Genomic DNA, 23,980 nt, shown 5'->3' with positions numbered 1-23,980 from the left:
CCTATAAGTAATGGGGTGGGAGGAGGTTGGTATTAAAGGTTAATGAAGAGAAAACAAGAAGAAACTTATTTTCGAAAGATCACTCTGCTAACATTATGGAGTACGGTTTGAGGGCAAAATAAGATAAAAGACCAATTAGTAAACCACTGCAGTAATCCAGGCCAGAGAAGACTAGAAACAGGATGTACCAAGAACCAATATAGTAGCATAGATTGATAAAAAGTACGATAGCCAGTCTTTAATGACAATATGAAAAGAAGTTCTAATCCCAATTTTCAAGCCCCATTCACAGAGATAAGAGTATAGAAGGAGAAAATTTAATGAAAAGATAATGAAAGATAAAGCTATCCCATTCAGATCACTTATTAAAAAGCTATGCAAGTATATAGACAAGATTATTACTAGGGCATATATTAGCAATATCTGTGTCCTGGTGCTTTGAACCCTGATACAACAATGAAAATATTTTAAAATCTTTCTCTTCTACTTCTATTATCATACATCATACATGTATTTATCTTACTTCCTGATATTTCGTTACATTATTTTCAATAAAATAAAACACCAATGTATTTTGTTATTTAAGGATTTGTTTAATGTTTTAAAATTCAAAGCACTTTAAATTATTTTAAGACAAAAGATTAATAAAAACAACATTACCTTTCAAATACAACTTTATAACAGCACAGTGGAAGAATTGTAAACAGTCCCTCTTTTTTTAAAAAAAAATCAGTACTTAAAACCAAAGGAAGGCTTATATGTACAGCTAATTCAGAAAGGGAACAATGACACCTAAAGACATAGATAAATGCTTCATTTTAATCCAATAAATGTCCTACCTACTGGATCTTAATAATGATGTTTTCAATATGCCATTTAAAATAAACTATCCTTGAAAATAGTTTTAAATCATTCAATATAATCTATGAAATAGCATCTAGTTAACTAGATTACCTTAAATATACCAAATATTATAATCAGCAAAATAAAAACCAGTAAATCAATTTGTATCTGAAAGCCTGATGTTCTGATCTACTGGATTTTAATTTTTTTTCCCTAAGATTAACAATATAAACAAATCTTTTGGGTACTCAACATATTATGACAAGCTCAGGCATGTTCAGGGTGGTATGGCCATAGACAGTACCAACATATTAGAAGGAAATTACCTATTTATAATTATTAACTTTCAAAAATATGACTCACCACCGAACACCAGTACAATATTTTAGCAATCATCTTATGTGACGTGACAAGTGGAAAACAAATTTCTCAACAATAGTGGGTCACCATATTCCTCCATCTAACAGTTACTTTTAAAAAAATTAAACTTTGGAGGCCATGACGGCAGGAGTGAGAGGCCAGGAGTTTGAGACCAATCTGGGCAACATAGCAAAACTCTGTCCCTACAAAACAATAGTAGTAATAATAAATTAGCTGGGCATGGTGGTACATGCCTATAGTCCCAGCAACTCAAGAGGCTAAGGCAGGAGGATCGCTTGAGCTCAAGAGGTTGATGCAATAACCTATGATCATGCCACTGCACTCTAGCCTGGGCAACAGAGCAATACCCTGACATTAAAAAAAAAAAAAAAAGATTAACTTATTTTCAAAAGCTCCACATATAACAAACATGATTAAACACTTTAAAATTAAACTGAAATAAGCTATGAAATTTCATTTTTCCTTTTTACACAAAGTATCATAAGTAAAATTGTGAACAAATTCTAAATATTTCCTTGTTGTTTTTAATTGTTCCTAATACTATTTTAGTTTAATTATTTATTTAACCGCTTCTTTAGATTCTCAAGGTGTTCCATATTAACATCTTGTAACGCCAGTACCATTGCTTTAGACAAGGAAGGATTAAATGAAATAGTCATTAGACAGCACAAATCTATTAGATCTCTTTGACATTTCTGCAACCCTTCCAGGAACTTTTGGTATTGAAGAGGATCCTTTTTTGACTGTTTCATTTCTGGTACTGAGAACCCTATCAAGCTAGTAAGTATTTCATCCACAAAGTCTACATCTAGATATGCAGTACCATCAGACACCTTTGCAGTTATACTCCAAATACCACCAGAACCTGAGAGATTTCCAGTTAAGGTTACAATAAATGCTTTCACTTTCACTGTTGTAACTTCCTTTGGTTTGCTGGCCATTAGAACAGACAAATAGACAAAGGGTGGAGAATACAAATCCATGGCAATAGAAAGATTAATGCTATTCTCTGATGATCTTAAAGAACAACTCTGTAAATTACAATCATTTTCATTAGAAATTTGTGAACTCCTTTTCTGTACATAGTTGACCACCTCTCTATTTAATATTTTATTATTTAAGGAATGCCCATCTGAACTGCTGGTTTGTTTTATTTTATTATCTGTCTCTAAGTTCTTTTCTTTATTTGTAAAATCATGGGCTAAGGGTACATTACAATGAACTGAAAAAATACTCCTGTTTTGGTCTCTAACAGATGGATAACCAAATGATTTGTCTTCATTAGTCATTTGTTCAGATACATTTTTTTCACTCCAATTATTGTTTCCATTTTTGCAAGTCAAAGAAAAGTTATTCGTAGTATTAGGATTATGTGAAAATCTCTCTATACTTCGATCGGCATTTCTGTTAAAAGTCAATGGTTGCAATTCCTTAGTTTCCATCTGTTCTTTCTGGACAGTTTCTTCTAAAAGCAAGGCCTCCTCCAGTGAAAAGTCATCTAATTCTCCATCCATTACATGCATAGATAGGTTTGATGGTTCCTCTTTTGGTCTTGGAGAAATAACAAATTCTGGCTCAAAACTTGACTGTCTTGTGGGAATGGTATTTGAGGAACTACCTGTGGTGAAACATCGTTCTGAGGAAGTGTCATTATTTGCTGTAAGCTCATCATTTTCATCAAGACTTGCCAAGAGTTCTTCATCAGAAGGACCTAATGCAGGATCTAGAACATCTGTAACTCTGGGAATGTTTTCGTTAGAATTGTTTGGTATGACTGAAACTACAAGATCAGGTTCCCCTATTAATCTTGCAAGTACTTTTTCTTGGGCATATTCTTCTAAAAGAGCATCTACTTCACCTCCTAACACTTTCACATTTTCTGGTTTCAATAAGAGAACACCAAGACGGAAAGATATATTTCCATAAATCAAAATTTTTGTACCTGGAGGAAGATCACTATGAAGAATTGGAATAGGCTGATATTCCATTCCCTGTATTTGTACGATTCCATCAGTTAGCTGCAGCATCAACATTCGTGAAGGCTTTGCTTCCCAAGGTTTTGGGGTTACTTGTGCTTCAGCTGTAACTAGATCATTTGTTGTATTCTTTCCTCTCAACTTCTGTATCTGGGAGTATGCAGGCTGACTTACATCAACCAAGGAATTAATCTGCAGAGCATAAAATCCATTTAATTCTCCTTTTGGAATTTCTAAAATGCCATCGGGTAAAAGAGGATGCTCCAAATCCCTCAGATCAGTAAGGAGCCACTGCTCAAACACTTGTTTATTCATTTGGGCCTGACTCAAGTTAACATTATTATTTTCTTCTTGAATCCAGTTAATACAAGCTTCCAGCCACATCGGAGGTACTTTAACATGCCATGTAGCTAAAAGCCAAGTTTCAGCTCTTAATGCAATACTAGTCACATTCATTTCTTTTAAATAAAAGAAATAATATGCATCTATTACCTGAAAACAAAAAACAAAAAAATTAGATAATTCAGTATATTTGAATACAGCTTCTGTAATTCTCTACAATGCACAGACAGGCACACCCTTTAGATTTTTCACTCTTCAGCATCTTACATGGTCGAAATTGAAACACTACACATAATCAGATGGTATAATGAGAAAATCAAAAGGTTTGAGACAGCTATACCTAGGTTTGAAAGCTGGCTCTGTCAAGTTACAAGCTATGTGACCTAATATAAAATTCTCAACTTCTATAACCAGTTTTTTCATCTATAAAACGTCAACACTACCATCTATCTTATAGGATTGTTAACAGGATCACATGAATTATATTTGTAAAGCATAATGTCAGACCTATAAAGGATATTCAGTAAACAGTAGTTACAGTAGCCTCCCTTATCTATGGGGAATATGCTCCAATGCCCCCAGTGGATGTCTGAAACTCTAAATATTATCAAACTTAATATATACTATTTTTTTAAATCCGATAACCAACCAGCTACTAAGTGACTAAAGGGTGGGTAGCATAAACAGCATAGATATGCTGGACAAAGGGATGATTCAAGTCCAGGGTATGATTTCATCACACTATTCGGAACAGCACTAAATTTAAAACTTATGAATTATTTCTGGAATTTTCTGCTAAATATTTTCAGACCTTGGTTGACTGCAGATAACTGAAACCACAGAAAGCAAAACCACAGAGAAAGGGAGACTACTGTATAATATATTATAACTGATCTAATAATCACATTCTAATCATTTAAAATTTAGTTAAGAAACAATGTTCACTAATGTTCTTTATGTATGTGCAATAGTTCTAATTTAACTCTATTAAAACATACCACTGTGTCTGTCCATTTAGTACTTGAATATGTGGTCTAAAGATAAAATTATAACAAATAACAGCAGACTCTGAGCTGATAGATGTAAAGCATCTTATTTGTTGGGCTAAATATTTTCAAAAGTCTGGCCAGGCAAATATATAAATATTTAACTTCTGATTTTCTCAGTATGATAAAGCAGTAGAAAACAGTAAAGCCCAATGAATCATGTGTTCACAAAAGTATACTTTGTTCCTTCTACAGATGAAGATATTTATGAAGTAGAATATATTAAAGTTTTACTATGTCCATAAGAAAACTTACCACGAGGAACAGCAGCACAGGATTTGATGACAGAATTTGGAACTGGTTGTTAGTGGATTACTTGAAACCTCCACTGCTCAGAAATGGCCCTGGGAGATAAGACAAAAAGCAGTAAGAGTTATAAGATGAAGCTGTAGAAAGACTGGACTATTTTCTTAAGTGCAAGAGTTTGATGGTATGGTTCATGGGGATCAGAAACAAGCGACCATGAGAAAGTTACACATTCTCTCTAAGCCTGTTTCCTTTTCTATATACTTACCTCATAGGCTTACTGTGAAAATTAAAGAAGATAGGAGGTATAGTATTTGATGTTAAGAGTACATCTCTGGTGCTAGACTTATAAACTCTTACTTATAAACTCTGACTCTAAACAAGTTACTCAACTTCATGATATCCTACTTATCCTTATCTGATTTGTAAAACAAGAATAACAGGATTTTCCTCAGGCTTGTTATGAAGATTAGATTAATATGAAAAAAGCAGCACCTGGCACACAGCGAGAACTCAGTAAATGTATACTATTATTAGACTTACAGTGCCTACTACAGCAACTGGCAAAAAGCAGCCACTCAAAAACTATACTTATTTTATTTATTTTATTTTATTCTATTCTATTTTATTCTATTTTATTTTACTTTTTTGAGACAGAGTCTTGCTCTGTCGCCCAGGGTGGACTGCAGTGGCGCAATCTCAGCTCACTGCAACCTCTGCCTCCCAGGTTCAATCGATTCTCCTGCCTCAGCATCCCCAGTAGCTGGGACTACAGGTGTGTGCCACCACACCTGGCTACTTTTTGTATTTTTAGTAGAGACAGGGTTTTGCCATGTTGGCCAGGCTGGTCTCAAATTCCTGACCTCAAGTGATCTGCCCACCTCAGCCTCCCAAAGTCCTGGGATTACAGGTGTGAGCAATCGCGCCCAGCCATTATTTTAGACTGAATGACCAATTCCTACACTGGATAAGTTCTACACTGCTCTGAAATTACTGAAATGAGACTTTTTTGTAGGTTCTCAAGAAAATAATATATACCTACCTGAGATTTTAGGGGTTTAAACCCTGAAAATGCTAATACAGCTCACCTTAAGCTACTGCTATAACAAAACTATTTTACATTGCATCCCCAAAAACAGCTGAAAGAAATGCAGCACATGCCTGAGAAATGGAAGGAACTAAAACTTCAGTTTATTGCTGATTCTAATGCTAGCAGTTGAACATCTTTTCATATTTCTCAGTGACATGGATTCCTTATCACTGCCTCTAAACAATTTCTCCTCTTTTGTTCTGTACTTCTGTCCTAGCACATAGTAAATGTATGTAAGTGCTTGCTACCATTAAAAATTTTTAAATGTCCCATAAAAGAAGACATAGAAGCATATAGTTCTCAGGAACCTATAAACAGTGGGTACATTATTAATTTAATTTAATGGATGATTAGAATTTAAAGGACACGGGGAAGTTAAGGTCATAATTATAGAACTGATTAATCTTTATATTAAAGAAAATGAGAGTATAAACATTTTTAAAACTATATGTAAAAAACAATGTAAAAATTCAAAAGTACAAAAAGTCTTTACTTGTTGTGAAGATAAACTATGCAGGTCAAATGAGCAGGTCTCTTTAACAAAGAAACCAAATCTCCACGCCAGCTCTCTGATTTACCAAATGGAAATACTTCCTATCTTGGCTGGGCGTGGTAGCTCACGCCTGTAAACCCAGCACTCTGGGAGGCCAAGGTGGGAGGATCACTTGAGCCCAGGAGTTCCAGACCAGCCTGGGCAACAAAGCAAGATCCCATCTTTAAATTTTTTTTTTTAATTAGCCTGAGCATGGTGGTGCATGCCCGTAGTCCCAGCTACTAGGGAGACTGAGGTGGGAGGATTGCTTGAGCCCAGAGGTCGAAGCTACCGTGAGCTATGACTGCACCACTGTACTCCACCTGGGCGACAGAGCAAGACCCTGTCTCTCAGAAAAAAAAAAAATACTCCCTATCTTATTAAGAAAAGCAAAGTATAGGTGATATGGTTTGGGTCTGTGGCCCCACCCAAATCCCCAGTGTTGGAGGTAAGACCTGGTAGGAGGTGACTGAATCATGGTGATGGATTTCCCCCTCCGTGCTGCTCTCATGATAGTAAGTGCTCCTGAGATCTGGTTGTTTAAAAATGTGTGTGGCACAGACGAGGAGAAGAAGCCCCTATGCCAGTTTTCCATGTGACACCCTCCTCCCAGTGGGTGCGGAGCCCTCCTCACTCCTCTCTGACCCGCCCTGTTACACAGCCCACCAGGGTCCAGGGAGGCATTTGTTCTTGCTTTGAGTCAGGAGTAACAAATAATTTCTTTCTTTTTTTTTTTCAATTAAGGGAAAAAAAGGGCCAGGCACAGTAGCTCGTACCTGTAATCCCAGCACTTTGGGAGGCCAAGGTGGAAGGATCACCTGAGGTCGAGAGTTCGAGACCAGCCTGACCAACATGGAGAAACCCCATCTCTACTAAAAATACAAAATTAGCTGGGCGTGGTGGCGCATGCCTGTAATCCCAGCTACTCAGGAGGCTGAGGCAGGAGAATTGCCTGAACTTGGGAGGCAGAGGTTGTGGTGAGCTGAGGTTGCGCCATTGCACTCCAGCCTGGGCAACAAGAGCGAAACTCTATCTCAAAAAAAAAAAAAAAAAAAAGGAGGTGTTGGACTCACTTCTACCTTTAAAACCACCCAGAGCCCTGCCAAAAAAAAAAGGGGGGGGAATCCACCTCTATCTTTAAAACCACCCAGAGCCCTGCATCCCGCCCCATGTCCTATGTTGTTGCTAATGACAATATGATGTTTACTCTGTTATTCAAAAACTATTTTTATGTAATTAATGTATGCTTTGTTTATAAATGCCTGATTTAAAAAAAAAGTGTGTGGCACCTTCTCCCTCTCTGCCTTCCCCCTGCTCTGGCCACATAAGATGCACCTGCTTTGCCTTCACTTTCACCATGATTTTAAGTTTCCTGAGGCCTCCCCAGCCTGTTCCTGTACAGCCTGCAGAACCATAAGCCAATTTAAACCTCTTTTCTTTATAAATTACCCAGTCTCAGGTATTTCTTTACAGCAGAACAAGAACGAACTAATATAATAGGATATATAGTATGCTAACTTTTGTATACAAAACAAAGGAAAATAAGCACATTATTACTTAATAAACATAAAGTACCTCTAGATGGATATACAAGAAACTAGACAAAAATTTAAATATTTAGCTACACTCAATAACAAGAGTAAGATCTTCGTGGGTCAGGAACAGATGACGAACTTAAGAGTGGTTAAGTGGGCACTAAAGCCGTGCAGCCCCCAGGAAAAGGGCACTTAGCTAAAAACAGTGTAGCTAAAGATACAAAGCTCCAGAAATCCAGCATGCCATGGATGGGACAGAAGACCAGAAACAGACTCCTTGCTGGAACTGGGCCAAAAAAAGTTCCACCCAACACCTACATGTGGCGGGAACAGAGTTACCCTGAGAATAGACAATGGGCCTGCATAACACATATAACACATGTAGTGTGGTCCAGAACTGGGCTATTCACTAAGTAAAAACCCAAATTCCTAATGAAACAGCTGACCTAGAGCTATGTCAGCCAGAGGGACAGGTGGAGTAAACTCTAAAGCCACACAAAAAGGGTAAAACACACACAGGAAAAAACAATCCAACGTGAGCCTGCAAGCCAAAATTATAATATACTTTAGGAAAATTACTACCAATCAGCAGACAGAGCAAATAGAATTTACACCTGAAGACAGTTTTTTAAATGAAAAATCTTAATTTTTTTTTTATCTCTTTGAGCATACTAAATATACTTAAGTGGGACTAACATCCTAAAAGAAGAATAGAAGATAATTAAATGATCACGGGCATTTATAAAAAGAATCTACTGTAAATCTTGGAAACAGAAAATGGTCTCTAAAATTAAAATCAATAGATGGGATAAACATCCAGCTAACAACAAATGAGGAGATAACTTACGCATTAGAAATTACCTAGAACACAGTATAAAGAAAGATTAAGATATTACACGCTGGGCGCAGTGGCTCACGCCTGTAATCCCAGCACTCTGGGAGGCCGAGGTGGGTGGATCACCTGAGGTCAGGAGTTCAAGAACAGCCTGATCAATATGGTGAAACCCCGTCTCTACCAAAAATACAAAAATTAGCCGGGCGTGGTGGCATGTGCCTGTAGTCCCAGCTACTTGGGAGGCTGAGACAGAAGAATTGCTTGAAGCCGGGAGGCGGAGGTTGCAGTGATCTGAGATCGTGCTATTGCACTCTAGCCTGCGCAACAGAGTGAGACACTTGTCTCAATTAAAAAAAAAAAAAAAAAAAAAGATATTACACAATGAGGAAAAAAGAACTAAGAAGTAGGGAACATAGTACCAACAGTGAAATAATTGCAATTTCAGAAAGAAAAAATAGAAGAGGTGAAGGAAATGTTTTTTAAAAAGTAATGGTTGAGGCCAGGGGCAGTGGCTCATGCCTGTAATGCCAGCATTTTGGGAGGCCAAGGCAGGTGGATCATGAGGTCAGGAGTTCAAGACCACCCTGGCCAACAATGGTGAAACCCCATCTCTACTCGAAATACAAAAATCAGCTGGGCATGGTTGCACGCACCTGTAATCCCAGCTACTCGGGAGGCTTAGGCAGGAGAATGGCTTGAATCTGGGAGGCGGAGGTTGTGGTGAGCCGAGATCTCGCCACTGCACTCCAGCCTGGGTGATAGAGTGAGACTTCATCTCAAAATAAATAAATAAATAATGGTTGAAATTTTTCCAAGATATTATTTTCTAGGTTGAAAAAACTCTCTACTGCTAATCAGTATTTTTTAAATCTACACTTATACACAGTAACATGGCAAAATACAAAACATTAAGGATAAAGAAAAGTATCAGAAGACCTAACAAGCTGGATGTAAAATATAAGATAACAAAAATGTGGGAGCTAGACATGGTGGTTCATGTCTGTAATCACAACACTTGGGAGGCCGAGATGGGCAGAACGCTTGAGCTCAGGAGTTCAAGACCAGCTTGGGCAACATGACAAAACCCCATCTCTACAAAACATACAAAAATCAGCCAGGTGTGGTGTCACCTTCTGGTGGTCCCAGCTACTTGGGAGGCTGAGGTGGGAGGATCACTTGATCCCAGGAAGTATCTGGTCAACCTTTGACAATGGTGCCAAGACTCCACAATGGAAAAACGATACTCTCTTCAGCAAATGGTGTTGAGAAAACTGGACATGTCCATGTAAAAGATTAAAGATGGACGTTATCTCACACCATATACAAAAATTAACTCAAAATGGATTACAGGTCTAAAGGTAGCACCTGAAACTATAAAATTCCTAGAAGTAAACATAGGGAAAAAGCTTCATGACATTGAAATGGGCTATGATTTCTTGGATATGACACCAAAAGTACAGGTAACAAAAGCAAAAATAGACAAATGGGACTACATCAAACTGAAAAACTTCTGTGCACCAAAGGACACAATCAACAGAGTAAAAAGACAATTTATGGAATGGGAGAAAATATTTGCAAACCACATATCAGATAAGGTGTTATTACCCAGAATATGTAAAGAACTTCTCAACTTGATAATTAACAACAAAAAATAATCCAATTTGAAAATGGGCAAAGAGCTTAAATAGACATTTCTCCAAAGATATACAATGAGCTGATAACAGTGGCTCACACTTGTAATCCCAGCACTTTGGGAGGTGGAGGCAGGTGGATCACTTGAGCCCAAGAGTTCAAGACCAGCCTGAACAACATGGCGAAACCCCATCTCTACAAAAAAAATACAAAAATTAGCCGGGCATGGTGGCGCACGCCTGTAGTCCCAGCTACTCATGAGGCTGAGGTGAGAGGACTGCTTGAAGTCAAGGCTGCAGCAAGCCGTAAGTGTGCGACTGCACTCCAGTCTGGGCGACAAAGCAAGACTCTATCTTAAAAAAAATAATAATAATAATAAAAAGATATACAATGGTCAACAAGCATATGAAAAGATGCTCAACATCACTAATCATAAAAGAAATACAAATCAAAACCACAATGAGATCTCATCCTCATACCTGTTAGAATTGCCAATATCAAAAAACCAGAAAATAACAAGTATTGGAGAGGATGTGGGAAAATTGAAACCCCTGTGCACTGTTAATATTATTATAAAATGGTGAAGCTACTATGGAAAACAGTATAGAGCGTCCTCAAAAAATTAAAACTAGAACTACCACATTATCCCACTTCTAGGTGTATATCCAAATGAACTGAAAACAGGATCTTGAAGAGATATCTCACAATCCACGTTTGTTGCAGCATTGCTCACATTAACGATATAGAAACAACCGAAATGTCCACTGATAGAAGGATACACAAAACATAACATATACATACCATGGAATGTTCAGTATTATAAAAGAAGTAAATCCTATTATATGCCACAACATAAATTAACCTTGAGGACATTATGCAAAGTAAAATAAGCCAATCACGAAAGGACAAATACTGCATGATTCCACTTACATGAGGTACCTAATATAATCAAGCACATAGAAATGGAAAGTAGAATGGTGTTTGTCAAGTGTTGTGGGGAGGGAGAAATGGGTAGTTTCAGTAATGCAAGATGAAAAAGTTATAGATAACTGTTGCACAACAGTATGCACATAATTAACAATGCCATAAATTGTATTCAAAATTTGTTAAGAGTGTAATTTTTTTTTTTTAGGCTACTCAAGTAAAGCACTGGAAATGGAGAAGGAATAAAGAAATCTATAATTGGTTGTGATCAATTAGTTGTAAACATCACTGCAATCAGACCAGTAGGTAAACTTATTTGATGTGCTTTTCACTACAATTTTAAAAAGAGAAAAAGATGGAAGAGAGAAAAAAGGAATAATAAAAGTACCCCTATTTGCCAATGACATGAATATTGATGAAGAAAATGCCAAAGAATCTACAAAAAAGCTCTATCACCTGAGTTAGCAAGATATAAGGCCAATATATAGCACAAAAGTCAATTTTACTTTTATATAATTGATCTTCATTCACAGATTCCTTATTTGCCTACTCACTAAAATTTATTTGTAATCCCAAAATCAATATTTACTGCACTCTCGTGGTCATTCATGAACATGTGCAGAGCAGTGAAAAACCTGAGTCACCCAACATGCACATTCCCAGCTGAGGTCAAAGTGATACTGTGCCTTTTTGGTTCAGGTCTCATACAATAAACAAGTCTCCTTTTAGTGCTCTACTTAGTGCCATGTTTTTATGCTTTTTTTTTTTTTTCCAGTAGTTTTGATGTTTAAAATGGTTCCCTGGCACAGTGCTCAAGTGCTACCTAGTGTACCTAAGCACAAGAAAGCTGTGATCTGTCTTGTGGAGAAAATATGTATTTTAGATAAGCTTATGCAGGCATGAATTACAGCACTGTTGGCTGTGTAAGTTCAATGTTAATGATTCAATGATATATATTAAATGAGGTGTCTTTAAACTTTCAAATAAGGTTGCCAACTGCACAAGCAACGGACAAAACAGTGTATTTTATAATAGCACCTAAAAGGCAAACACTATGCTGAAAACTATAAATTACAGATTAAAGAAATTAAAAACAACCTAAGCAAATGGAGAGATATGGATGTGTTCATGGATTAGAAGAGTTTACCTGGTTAAGGTTTTAGTTCTCCCCAAATTCATCTATAGATTCAATGCAATTCCATTCAAATCCCCAGCAATCTTTTTATAAAAAATAACAAACTGATTCTAAAATTTATATGGAAAGGCAAAGGAACTAGAATTGCCAAGACAATTTTGAAAAAGAAAAACAAAGTTGGAGGATTCACACTATCTAACATCGACACTTCATATAAAGCTACAATAATCAACAGTGAGATGCTGACAAAAGGATTAACATACTGGAAAATAGGAAGAAAGGACAGTCTACAAATAGACACACATATATATGATCAATTGATTTTCCACAAAGTTGTAGAAGTAATTCAACAAATAAAAATTACCTCAAAATGGATCACAGAGCCAAAAAACTACAAAATATGTATAAGAAAAGTTTGCAGAAAAAATCTTTGTGACCTTGGTTTCCTAGAAGTTTTCCTAGAAAAATGACACCAGGCTGGACGTGGTGGCTCATGCCTATAATCCTAGCACTTTGGGAGGCCAAGGTGGGAGCATCACTTGAGGACAGAAGTTCAGGAGCAACCTGGGCAACATAGCAAGACCCCATTTCTACAAAAAATTTTTAAAACAAACTGGGGTATGGTGGCATACATTTGTAGTCCCAGCAACTTGGGAGGCTAAAATGGGAGGATTCCTTGAGCCCAGGAGGTTGAGGCTATAGTCAGCCATGTTTGTGCCACTGCACCCTACCCTGGACACAAAGTGAGAACCTGTCTCTAAAAAATATTAGTTAAAAAAAAAAAAGAAAAATGACATCAAAAGCATGATCCATGATGCATAAAAGAAAGAAATTTAAAACGTCTGTTCTATGAAAGACACTGTTAGGAATATAAAAAGACAAGACACACACACATGCATACTAGTCTAAAAGAAACATCTAATTGACAAGAGAAATATCCTGAATATCCAAAGAATTTTTAAAATTCAGTAAGAAAACAAATATCGTCCAGGCGCAGTAGCTCAGGCCTATATTCCCAGCACTTTGGGAGGCTGAGGCGGGTGGATCACCTGAGGTCGGGAGTTCGAGACCAGCCTGACCAACGTGGAGAAACCCCGTCTCTACTAAAAATACAAAATCAGTTGGGCATGGTGGGACACGCCTGTAATCCCAGCTACTCTGGAGGCTGAGGCAAGATAATTTCTTGAACCCAGGAGGCGGGGGTTGTGGTGAGCCAAGATCGTACCATTGCACTCCAGCCTGGGCAACAAGAGCAAAACTCCGTCTCAAAAAAAAAATAAATAAATAAAAAGAAAGAAAGAAAACAAATATTAAAATGAGCAAAATACTTTTTATTGATACATAATAACCTACATATATATGGAGTACACGTGATATTCCGATACATACATACAGTGTGTAATGATCAAATCAGGGTAATTAGGATATCTATCACTTCACACATTTATCATTTCTTTCTGTAGAGAACATTCCAAACCTTCTCTTCTATTTTGAAATAATAAATTATTGTTAACTATAGCCACAATGCAGTGCTATCAAACACTAGAACTTATTCCAATTGTATTTTTTTTTTTTAAGACAGCATTCTAGCTCTGTCGCCCAGGCTGGAGTGCAGCGGCGCTATCTCGGCTCACGGCAACCTCCGCCTCCTGACTTCAAGCGATTCTCCTGCCTCAACCTCCCAAGTAGCTGGGACTAGTCACGTACCACCACGCATGGCTAATTTTTGTATTTTTAGTAGAGACAGGGTTTCACTATGTTGGCCAGGCTGGTCTCGAACTCCTGACCTCGTGATCCGCCCACCTCAGCCTCCCATGCTGGGATTACAGGCATGAGCCACTGCGCCCGGCCTCTAACTGTATTTTTACACCCATTGACCAATCTGTCTTCCTACCCTTTGCCCCCCTACCCTTCCCAGCCTCTGGTAACCATTGTTCTACTCTCTACCTTCCCGAGATCAACTTTTTAAAAATCCCACGAGTGAGAACATGCAACATGTCCGTGCTTGGCTTATTTCACTGAACATAATGTTCTCCAGTTACATCCATGTTGCTGCAAATGACAGGATATCATTCTTTTTTATGGCTGAATAATATTCCGTGTATATATACCACATTTTCTTTATCCATTCGTCTGCTGATGGATTCAGGTTTTTCCATATCTTGGAAACTGTAAATAGTACTGTAATAAACACTGGAATGCAGATATCTCTTCAATACATTGATTTCCTTTCTTTTAGTTTATACTTTGTGGTGAAATTGCTGGATCATACGGCAGATCTATTTTTATTTTTTTGAGGAACCTCCATACTGTTTTTTACAGAGGCTACACTAATTTATATTCCCAATAAAACTGTCCTACCATTCCCCTTTCTCTTTATCCTCACAAGAATCTTTTTTATTTTTGGTTTTTTTTTTTTTTGTCTTTTTGATAGCCATTTTAGCTGGGGTGAGACGATATCTCATTGTGGTTTTGATTTGCATTTCCCTGATTCACGATGTCGAATATTTTTTCATGTACCTGTTGGCCACCTGTACATCTTCTTTTGTGAAATGTCTATTCAGATCATTTGCCCATTTTAAAAATCAGATTATTTGGCTTTTTGCCATTGTTTCAGCTCCTTATATATTCTTGTTATTAATCCCTCGTCAGATGGATATTTTGCAAATGTTTTCTCTGATTCAATAAGTTGTCTCTTTACTCTGTTGGTTATTTCCTTTGCTGTACAGAAGCTTTTTAGCTTAATATAATACCATCTATTTTTGCTTTTATTGCCTGTGCTTTTAAGTTTTTACCTCAAAAAAATCTTTGCCCAGAACAATGTCCTGAAGCATTTCCACAATGTTTTTGCCTAGTAGTTTCACAGTTTCAGGTCTTACATTTAAGTATTTAATCCACAAAATAAGAAAGAGATTTGAAAGGATACTTCAGTCCAGGCATAGTGGCTCACACCTATAAGCCTGGCACTTTGGGAGACCAAGGCAGGAGGATCACTTGAGCCCAGGAATTAAAGACCAGCCTGGACAACATACTGAGATCTTGTCTCTACAAAAATATAAACAAAATTAGGTGGGCATGGTGGCATGTGCCTGTGGTCTCAACTACTCAGGAGGTTGAGATGGGAGGATCACTTGAGCCTGGGAGGTCAAGGCTGCAGTAAGCCAAGGTCACACCACTGCATTCAGCCTGGGTAACAGAGCAAGACCCTGTCTCAACAAAAAAACAAACAGAAGGCTAAAAGAAAAACGATATGGAAACTTCACCAAAGAAAATATGCAGATGGCAAATAAACACAGGAAAACAGTTCAATATTATTAGACATCAGGGAAATGCAAAATTAAAATCAAAGGTGATATCACTACACATATAAAATAAAAAATAACTGACAATACCAAGTACTAGAATTCTCATTGCTAGTGAGAATGCAAAATGGCACAGCCACCGTGGAAAAGAATTTGGCAGGTTTCTACAAAGGAAAACAGTTGGGCAAGGTGCAGTGGCTCATGCCTGTAATCCCAGCACTTTGAGAGGCTGAGGAGGGCAGATTGTTCGAGCCTGAGAGTTCAATACCTGCCTGAGCAACACAGCAAAACTCTGTCTCTACCAAAAATGCAAAAATTAGCTAGACATTGTGGTGCATGCCTGTAGTCCCAGCTACTCAGAAGCCTGAGGGAGGAGGATCACCTGAGCCTAGGAGGACAAGGCTGCAGTGAGATGTGATCATGCCTCTGCTCTCCAGCTTGGGCGATAGAGCAAGACCCTGTTTCAAAACAAAACAAAAGGAAAACAGTTTAGCATTTTCTTAGAAATCAAAACATACACTTACCATACAACCCAGCAATGCAACTGCAAGGTATTTACTCAAGAGAGTAAATAATTTTGACATCCATTAAAATCCTGTATGTGGCCAGGTGTGGTGGCACACACCTGTAATCCCAGCACTTGGGGAAACTGAGGTGGGAGGGTCACTTGAGGCCAGGAGTTCAAAACCAGCCTGGGCAATATCTCTATCTCTCTATCTGTTACAAAAAATTAAAAAACTGAGTGTGGTGGCACATGCCTGTAGTCCTACCTACCCAGGAGGCAGAGGTAGGAGGATCACTTGAGCCCAGGAGGTTGAGGCTGCAGTGAGCCGTGTTTGCACTACTGCACTCCAGCCTGAGTGACAGACTGAGACTCTGTCTCAAAAAAAAAACCCACCCACATGTCCTTCATTTGGTCAACGGATAAACAAACTGTGATAATATCCATACAATGGAATACTATTTAATAATAAAAATAAATTATGGACACAAGGAATAACATGCATGAATGTCAAATTCAGTATGGTAAGTAAAGGAATAATTCCATTTATATGACATTCTGGAAAAATGCAACACTATACAAACAGAAAACAGTTCAGTGGTTGCCAAAGGCTGGAAATGTGGAAAGAGGTTGACTACAAGGGGCAAAAGAAAATTTTTGGGGTGATGGAATTGTTCTATAACATGACGATGGTGGTGGTTGGTGGTTACATGACTGTTATCTGTTTATCAAAACTCAGAACTATACTCCAAAAAATATGAATTTTACTGAAGGTAAATTATACTCCAATTAAAAAACTGAAGGTAAACACCAAAAGAATAGAAATGTAACAACTAACTTTCAAACTAGCTGAGGAAAATATAAAGAAAACAATCTAAAAGAAGGTACAAAAGGAGCAGAAAAGTGATAAAAATAGAAACAATAAGAAGGCAAGCCGGACGCGGTGGCTCACGCCTGTAACCCTAGCACTTTGGGAGGCCGAGGCGGGTGGATCATCTGAGGTCAGGAGAGTGAGTCAACATGGTGAAACCCCATCTCTACTAAACATACAAAAATTAGCTGGGCGTGGTGGCACGTGCTTGTAATTCCAGCTACTCAGGAGGCTGAGGCAGAAAATCGCTTGAATCCAGGAGGCAGAGGTTGCAGTGAGCCAAGAGTTTCCCACTGCACTCCAGCATGGGTGACAGAGTGAGACTCCATCGGAAAGGGAAGGGAAGGGGAGGGGAGGGGAGGGAAGGAACCCAGCCATGGCTCTTAGTTGCACCAATTCAATAAGGTTCCTATTTCCTCCAGTAAAATTTAAATAACACAGTGCTGGCAAATGGACCTAGTATAATTTTCAAAGGTGTTGTAAAAATGTGATGACAGACATTAGATTAAGTAAACTGAAATGAGGACAAAGTGTACTTTCAGTTGACTTTGAAACTTCAAAAGAAATGAATCAGTAAGAAAAGAAGAAAGACTGATTGGTTATGAACTGAAAAGGTCAAGGCTGGACAGAAAATAAACAAGAATGAATTTCAGAGATATTAATCCTATATTTCCCAGCAGGTACAGATGTATAAACAGAGAAATGAAGACTTTGCTGAAAATAAATTAAAACCTATTTTGTAAGACTTAAAATTTTTTTAAAGATATCAATTAAAAATGTACTTCTACATCTACAATGTTATCTAAACCTCAAAGCAGTAATTTTTTGATAGAAAGAGTATTCTCATCTATTTTTGACAATGATGAAACTGAGGCATGAAGATTAAGGCATACATATCATACCCAACAGCAGACCCAGAACTAGAACATAAATTCTGCTAATCTCCATTCTTTTACCTTTTTCTGTCAACTTAAGTGGAAAGAGGAAGTAAAACCAGTCCCTTAATTCATCTATAAAACCCACTTACGTATAAAATCCACATATAAACGGCCATTCTATAAGAGTGGTTTGCTGCTACTATAATGAACAGAATTCTCAGATCTCACGTAAATAACAAGCCCATCTAATGCATTCTAAATTGTTTCATTTACAAAATCAAATGAAAGAAAAACTTAAAAATATCACCTACACCTACTATATTTATCTTTGTGATAGCTTCGACATAGTGCTGCGGTTAAGTACTACTTTTCCTTTTGCTATAACTCTACTAACATAGCACATAAAATAATTTTTACATTTTTTGAATATTACAAACTGATATTCTAAGGCTTATGTATCAGTTTATTTTTTAATTTTTTTTTAATTCCAAACTTGCTCTTCCTGGTATATGCTATTGTTTTGGTGGTTTTTTTTGGAGTCTTGCTCTGTCGCCCAGGCTGGAGTGCAGTGGTGCAATCTCGCCTCACTGCAAACTCAGCCTGCCGGGTTCCTGCCATTCTCCTGCCTCAGCCTCCCAAGTAGCTGGGACTACAGGCTCCTGCCACTCTCCTGCCTCAGCCTCCCAAGTAGCTGGGACTACAGGCTCCTGCCACCACGCCCGGCTAATTTTTTTGTATTTTTAGTAGAGACGGGTTTCCCCGTGTTAGCCAGGATGGTCTCGATCTCCTGACCTCGTGATCCACCCGCCTCGGCCTCCCAAAGTGCTGGGATTACAGGCGTGAGCCACCGCGCCCGGCCGTATGTGCTACTGAACACCGCAAGTGGCAAAACTCCTTTCAGCCAAGAGTTGGGATGAATTCTGAAAAACACTGCTCAGTGAACCCCAACAACTAAACTGTTCCATTAAATGTGTCAGTCCTAATTAATAACTCTAAGAACCACCCTCAACTTCTGAAGCTGACATACTATAAATTTACAGTAATGTTATCATAACTGGGCAAAGAAAAAAATTCCATTGACTAAACACCCAAAAGATAACCAAGACACCTGTAAAACACAAGCAAATGTGATCAGATACTTAACACTGTACAAGCATTCCAATACAACTATTCTCAAATATTTTACCAAAAAGTCAAGAACTTTAGGGGAAATAAAATAACTGCTAACATACATCTGTTACACAGATTTCATCACTTAACAATAAAGTAGAAAGTAGGATTGATCTAGGATACGGATATAATTCCTACAACTGCATGTCTTAATTATAATAAAAAGATGATGTGTAATAGGTTATTTTTCCTACAGATTAGAAAGAGAAGCTTATTAAAATGTTTAATCAAATGGAAAAATATTATGTAAGATCTATATTATAAAGTTTAGACTGGATATTAATAATTGAGACCTTTAATAATTTGGTAAATTATATTAATGGCATCTAGTCCTTCAGATAATTCCTAAGGTTTTCATCCCTTCTTTGCTTAGGAAATTGGGTAACCATAGTCACAAGCAGGTAGAAGCAGCTCAGAGGCAGAGGTTAGCAAGGGCAGCACAAATTCCCATGTGCAAAGAACAGCTCCTGATCCTAAAGAACTCCACTGTCCAAGAAAATAATAATAAATTTGGAAAACTGTCTTTTAAATTATACATTAAGATATGTTCGGGCTGGGTGCGGTGGCTCACACCTGTAATTCCAGCAATTTGGGAGGCTGAGGCAGGTGGATCACCTGAGGTCAGGAGTTCAAGACCAGCCTGACCAACATGGAGAAGCCCGTCTCTACTAAAAATACAAAAAAATTAGCTGAGCCTGGTGGCGCATGCCTGTAATCCCAGCTACTAGGGAGGCTGAGACAGAAGAATCGTTTGAACCAAGGAGGCAGAGGTTGCAGTGAGCCGAGATTGTGCCATTGCACTACAGCCTGGGCAACAAGAACGAAACTTTGTCTCAAAAGAAAAAAAGATGTTCAAAACTGGTAATCCCAGCACTTTGGTAGGCCAAGGCGGGTGGATCACCTGAGGTCAGGAGATCCAGACCAGCCTGACCAACATGGAGAAACCCCATCTCTACTAAAAATACAAAAAAATTAGCCGAGCTTGGTAGCACATGCCTGTAATCCCAGCTACTCGGGAGGCTGAGGCAGGAGAATCGTTTGAACCCAGGAAGCAGAGGTTGCAGTGAGCCGAGATTGCGCCACTGCACTCCAGCATAGGCAACAAGAACGAAACTCAGTCTCAAAAAAAAAAAAAAAAAAGGTATGTTCATACCATATTATCCACTTCTTTTACTTTCCAGAATTAAGGACATAGTCATAAATAAGGACAAAAAAAAGCCATATATTTAAGGAGATAATATCCCCGGTACTGTGATTTGATCTTTACAAATTAAGTGAATATATTAAATTATCACATATACCCCAAAACTATGTACATCTTTTATGCATCAATAAGTAACAAAATAAATAAAGACAAAGATTTATGTGGCAGAGAGTTTACCATTGAGTTTTTATATTTTGAAAAAAACAAAATGTTCAAAATGGGAAAAAAAGTTAAATACATAGCACTACCACCATGAAATGAAAAGCTATGAAATCTTTAAAGAAACCATTTTTAAGAATTATTTAATGACAAAGAAATACATTCACATTTTGTTGGGAAAAAGAACACATATAAAATTACATACAGCTTAATCCCCATTAATTTTATAATCAGGAAAAAACATTTTTAAGAAAGCTGATTAGCATTGTATGAATGATAAACTTGGCTGACCACACTAATCTGCATTCTAGATCTGAACTGCCAGGAACTGAACAAAAGAAAATAAAGTGGGAAAATTTTATCACCTACCACGAAGGTCTAGGCATATTTGATTTACAGATTAATTTTCAGTCAGCCTCATATATTCCAATTTTTTTTTAATAAAAAGCGAGGCAGGAGTGTCATCCTTTTGGACCTTACGTGTGTCATTCTGACAATAGCTGAGACTTAAAAGCACTAACGAATATTTAAATCTACTCCACATTTCCATTATCTTCATCTAAACAATAAAGGTAAGTCTACATTTTAATTCATTGAGGATGAGTTCAAGGTAATCCTGGAATTTTTGAGAAGATACTCCGAAAATTAGGGAGGAAAAATTTATACCGTATATGACTGAAATTAGAAGAAGTAATCAGAGGAGATTTTTGTGGATCCTCCATAACCTAAAGTAAGGAAAAGACAGAAAGAGAATCTGGAACCCCATTTTGCTATGTGACCTTGGATATGTTCCTTAGCTTTTCTTAGTGCTAGTTCATTCGTTCACAAAACAAAGATAACTAACAACTTGCTCAAAGAACTCTAAAAAGTATTAAACTGCCAGCACAACGTTTAGCACACAGTGGGGAACTCAGGAAATAGTAGTTATAAATACTATTTTAAACAATAATGCAGCTGGATAGTGTACATTCTCAATTATATTAGCCCATCTAAAGTAAATCCCCCATCTAAGTAATATTGGGTCTAAATGCACTGAGTCCAAAGTGATCACTACACCATTACACCATTGTACCAATTACACAAGACTGGAGTCAATGAATGTATTGTTAAGTTCTTGAATGAACACAGGTATAAAATTATTGGGTTGAAAAGTCTTAATTTCAAACAGAGAATAAAAGGATGGAGAAAAAAGACTTTCCTGTTATTTAAAGAGCAAACCTAAAAATTAAAAAGACGTAAAGAAGAAATCAAATGGGGGAAAAATAGCAACCATCCCACAATGGCATCTAGAGGGGATGAATAATTTACACCAGTCGGGGTCCAGTCTGGACAATGAAACTGGGAGGAAGAGGCTCTTTTTTTTTTTTTTTTTTTTTTTTTGAGACAGGGTCTCGCTCTGTCGCCCAGGCTGGAGTGCAGTGGCGCGATCTCGGCTCACTGCAAGCTCAGCCTTCCGGGTTCACGCCATTCTCCTGCCTCGGCCTCCTGAGTAGCTGGGACTACAGGCTCCTGCAACCACACCCGGCTAATTTTTTGTGTGTGTGTCTTTTTAGTAGAGACGGGGTTTCACAATGTTAGCCAGGATGGTCTCGATCTCCTGACCTTGTGGTCCGCCCGCCTCGGCCTCCCAAAGTGCTGGGATTACAGGCGTGAGCCACCGTGCCCGGCCGGAAGAGGTTCTTATATAGGGCTGCTTACTTGTGATTCCCACTCATCATTCCTTATCAAGAAAATGATGACTGCAACATAAATACTAACTTGAAAGAAAGCAGAGCGTCATCATTACCGTACCGCTATTTGTGCATATTAGTGTCAGTGACATGTCTCAGGTTTTAAATGACAAACTCAATTAAATGTTGCAAATACTAACTGGCGGATTAAATCTCTATAATCCAAGTATCCTAAGCCCCTACATAAACTCATCAGTTTTGAATATTTAATAAAATTCTGAACTTTGTGTTTTAGAACTGAAATGCGAGTTAAGTTTTACCTACCCAACAAGACTATACACTCTTCATGGTGGGGACCATTTAAAAAATTATATTATCACTTAAAGAGAACTTTTATAAACTCCACAATCCCGGACATTATGTTCTAACAGCATGTGTTAACGTATCCTCCCAGAATGTAAATACTGGTGTTTGTCATGAAATCCTCAGTGCGCCCTAACAAGAGTTTTCCTCTAATCAGTCAAGTAAAAGATGCTGGGTGGATGCAATCATGGCCATTTAAAAGAATGCTGGTATATATGTTTTGCAAATTACCCAAGAAGGAAACATTATAACAGGAATGAATCAGCACAAATTCATCAACACTAAAATATATGCATGTATTCGGCCAATGCTGGATTTCGCTTTATGTGCAGATTATGACATCTTTATGCTTCAAAATGAGTTTGGGATTGTGGGCGGAGGCTGGAAGGTTGACGAGTAAGGATGTGGAAAGCGGGTACTACCAGGGCTGGAGATTTCCCAGGGCTGTCACCGATTGAAAGTGACCTTATGTGCCTTAACAAAGGAAGTCATGAAAGCTTGGCACAGGAGCCTTAGAAGTAAGGAACCGAATACAATGCAAGTGTGCGCTGAACCCGCTAGAACAGGAGCACGTTTGAGGGCAAGGGTTTTTGTCTGTTTTCATCACTGCCACAAGGCAGGCGCTTTGAATGGAACGTGGAGGTCTGCAACGTATTCAGCGATACGCATTCATTTTAGGAGACAAGGGCAATATATATTGCCTAAAAATTTTATCGGAATAAACTATAGCGACGACACTACAAAATACTTCCATCTCAGGTCCCATTACCCAAGAGGAAAGTCTCAGAACCGAGAGCCCTGTGAAACCGCCTGTGCCCTCTCGGCGAGAAGTTCTCCAGTACTCCCAGGCTCGCCCCGCGTTTCCCCGGCTCCCGCCCCGGCGCAAGGCAGGCCGAGAACCGCCAGCTGCGCCCCCGGGCCCGGCCTTGACTGACGGGCGCCCCGGACCATTACAAACAGCGGATTTCCGAAGCGTGGGCCCGGCCCAGCGGACGCAGACGGCCCACACTTACCGCGCCGCAGCTCGTCCCGCAGCCCACAGACCACAGCCCGGGGCGGGGTAAGGGGCTTCGGGCACGAGTGTGGGCTGTGAAAACAAGGGCATAAGTCTGGGCCGAGCACCGACCTGGGCGTCCCGCATTTTCCTCGCGCAACATCGGTCCCTGGGCAGCGCAACTGTAAGGACAGGAACCGCCGCGGCGTGCTCCCAGATCCCTTTTTGCCTCTTCCCGCCCGATTTGCCGCGCGCTCGCGCCCCTCCTCCAACCCCAAAAGACTCCTTCGGGGCTGGAAAACGCCCCTTCCCCGCCCCCTCCCTGTGCGCGTGAACTAGGCAGTTGTTAG

General features: G+C 38.6%; 1 protein-coding gene across 3 annotated transcripts; it reads right to left on the bottom strand.

Moving 5' to 3' along the window:
• Positions 1-572: 572 nt before the first annotated feature.
• RMI1 (RecQ mediated genome instability 1) lies at positions 573-23,897 on the bottom strand. Of its 3 annotated transcripts, XM_063593992.1 has the most exons (5): positions 23,763-23,897; positions 16,202-16,277; positions 9,480-9,577; positions 4,844-4,932; positions 573-3,692 (listed from the first exon to the last, which is right to left on the bottom strand). In XM_063593992.1, exon 5 carries the CDS (start codon positions 3,654-3,656, stop codon positions 1,779-1,781), a length of 1,878 nt encoding a protein of 625 aa, XP_063450062.1. In that variant the 5' UTR covers positions 3,657-3,692; positions 4,844-4,932; positions 9,480-9,577; positions 16,202-16,277; positions 23,763-23,897; the 3' UTR covers positions 573-1,778. The 3 variants fall into 3 exon arrangements, with proteins under 3 accessions (XP_063450062.1, XP_034823389.1, XP_008959614.1); XM_034967498.3 differs by lacking the exon at positions 9,480-9,577; XM_008961366.5 differs by lacking the exons at positions 9,480-9,577; positions 16,202-16,277.
• Between the last annotated feature and the right edge of the window lie 83 nt (positions 23,898-23,980).

This window comes from Pan paniscus, chromosome 11 (assembly GCF_029289425.2).
Source record: "Pan paniscus chromosome 11, NHGRI_mPanPan1-v2.0_pri, whole genome shotgun sequence".
Lineage (NCBI taxonomy): Eukaryota > Metazoa > Chordata > Mammalia > Primates > Hominidae > Pan > Pan paniscus.
This window is presented reverse-complemented; position numbering and strand designations above follow the sequence as displayed.

Excerpts from the sequence above, each read along its gene's own strand:
- RMI1 (XM_063593992.1), bottom strand. The coding sequence starts at position 3,656 with ATGAATGTGACTAGTATTGCATTAAGAGCTGAAACTTGGCTTTTAGCT.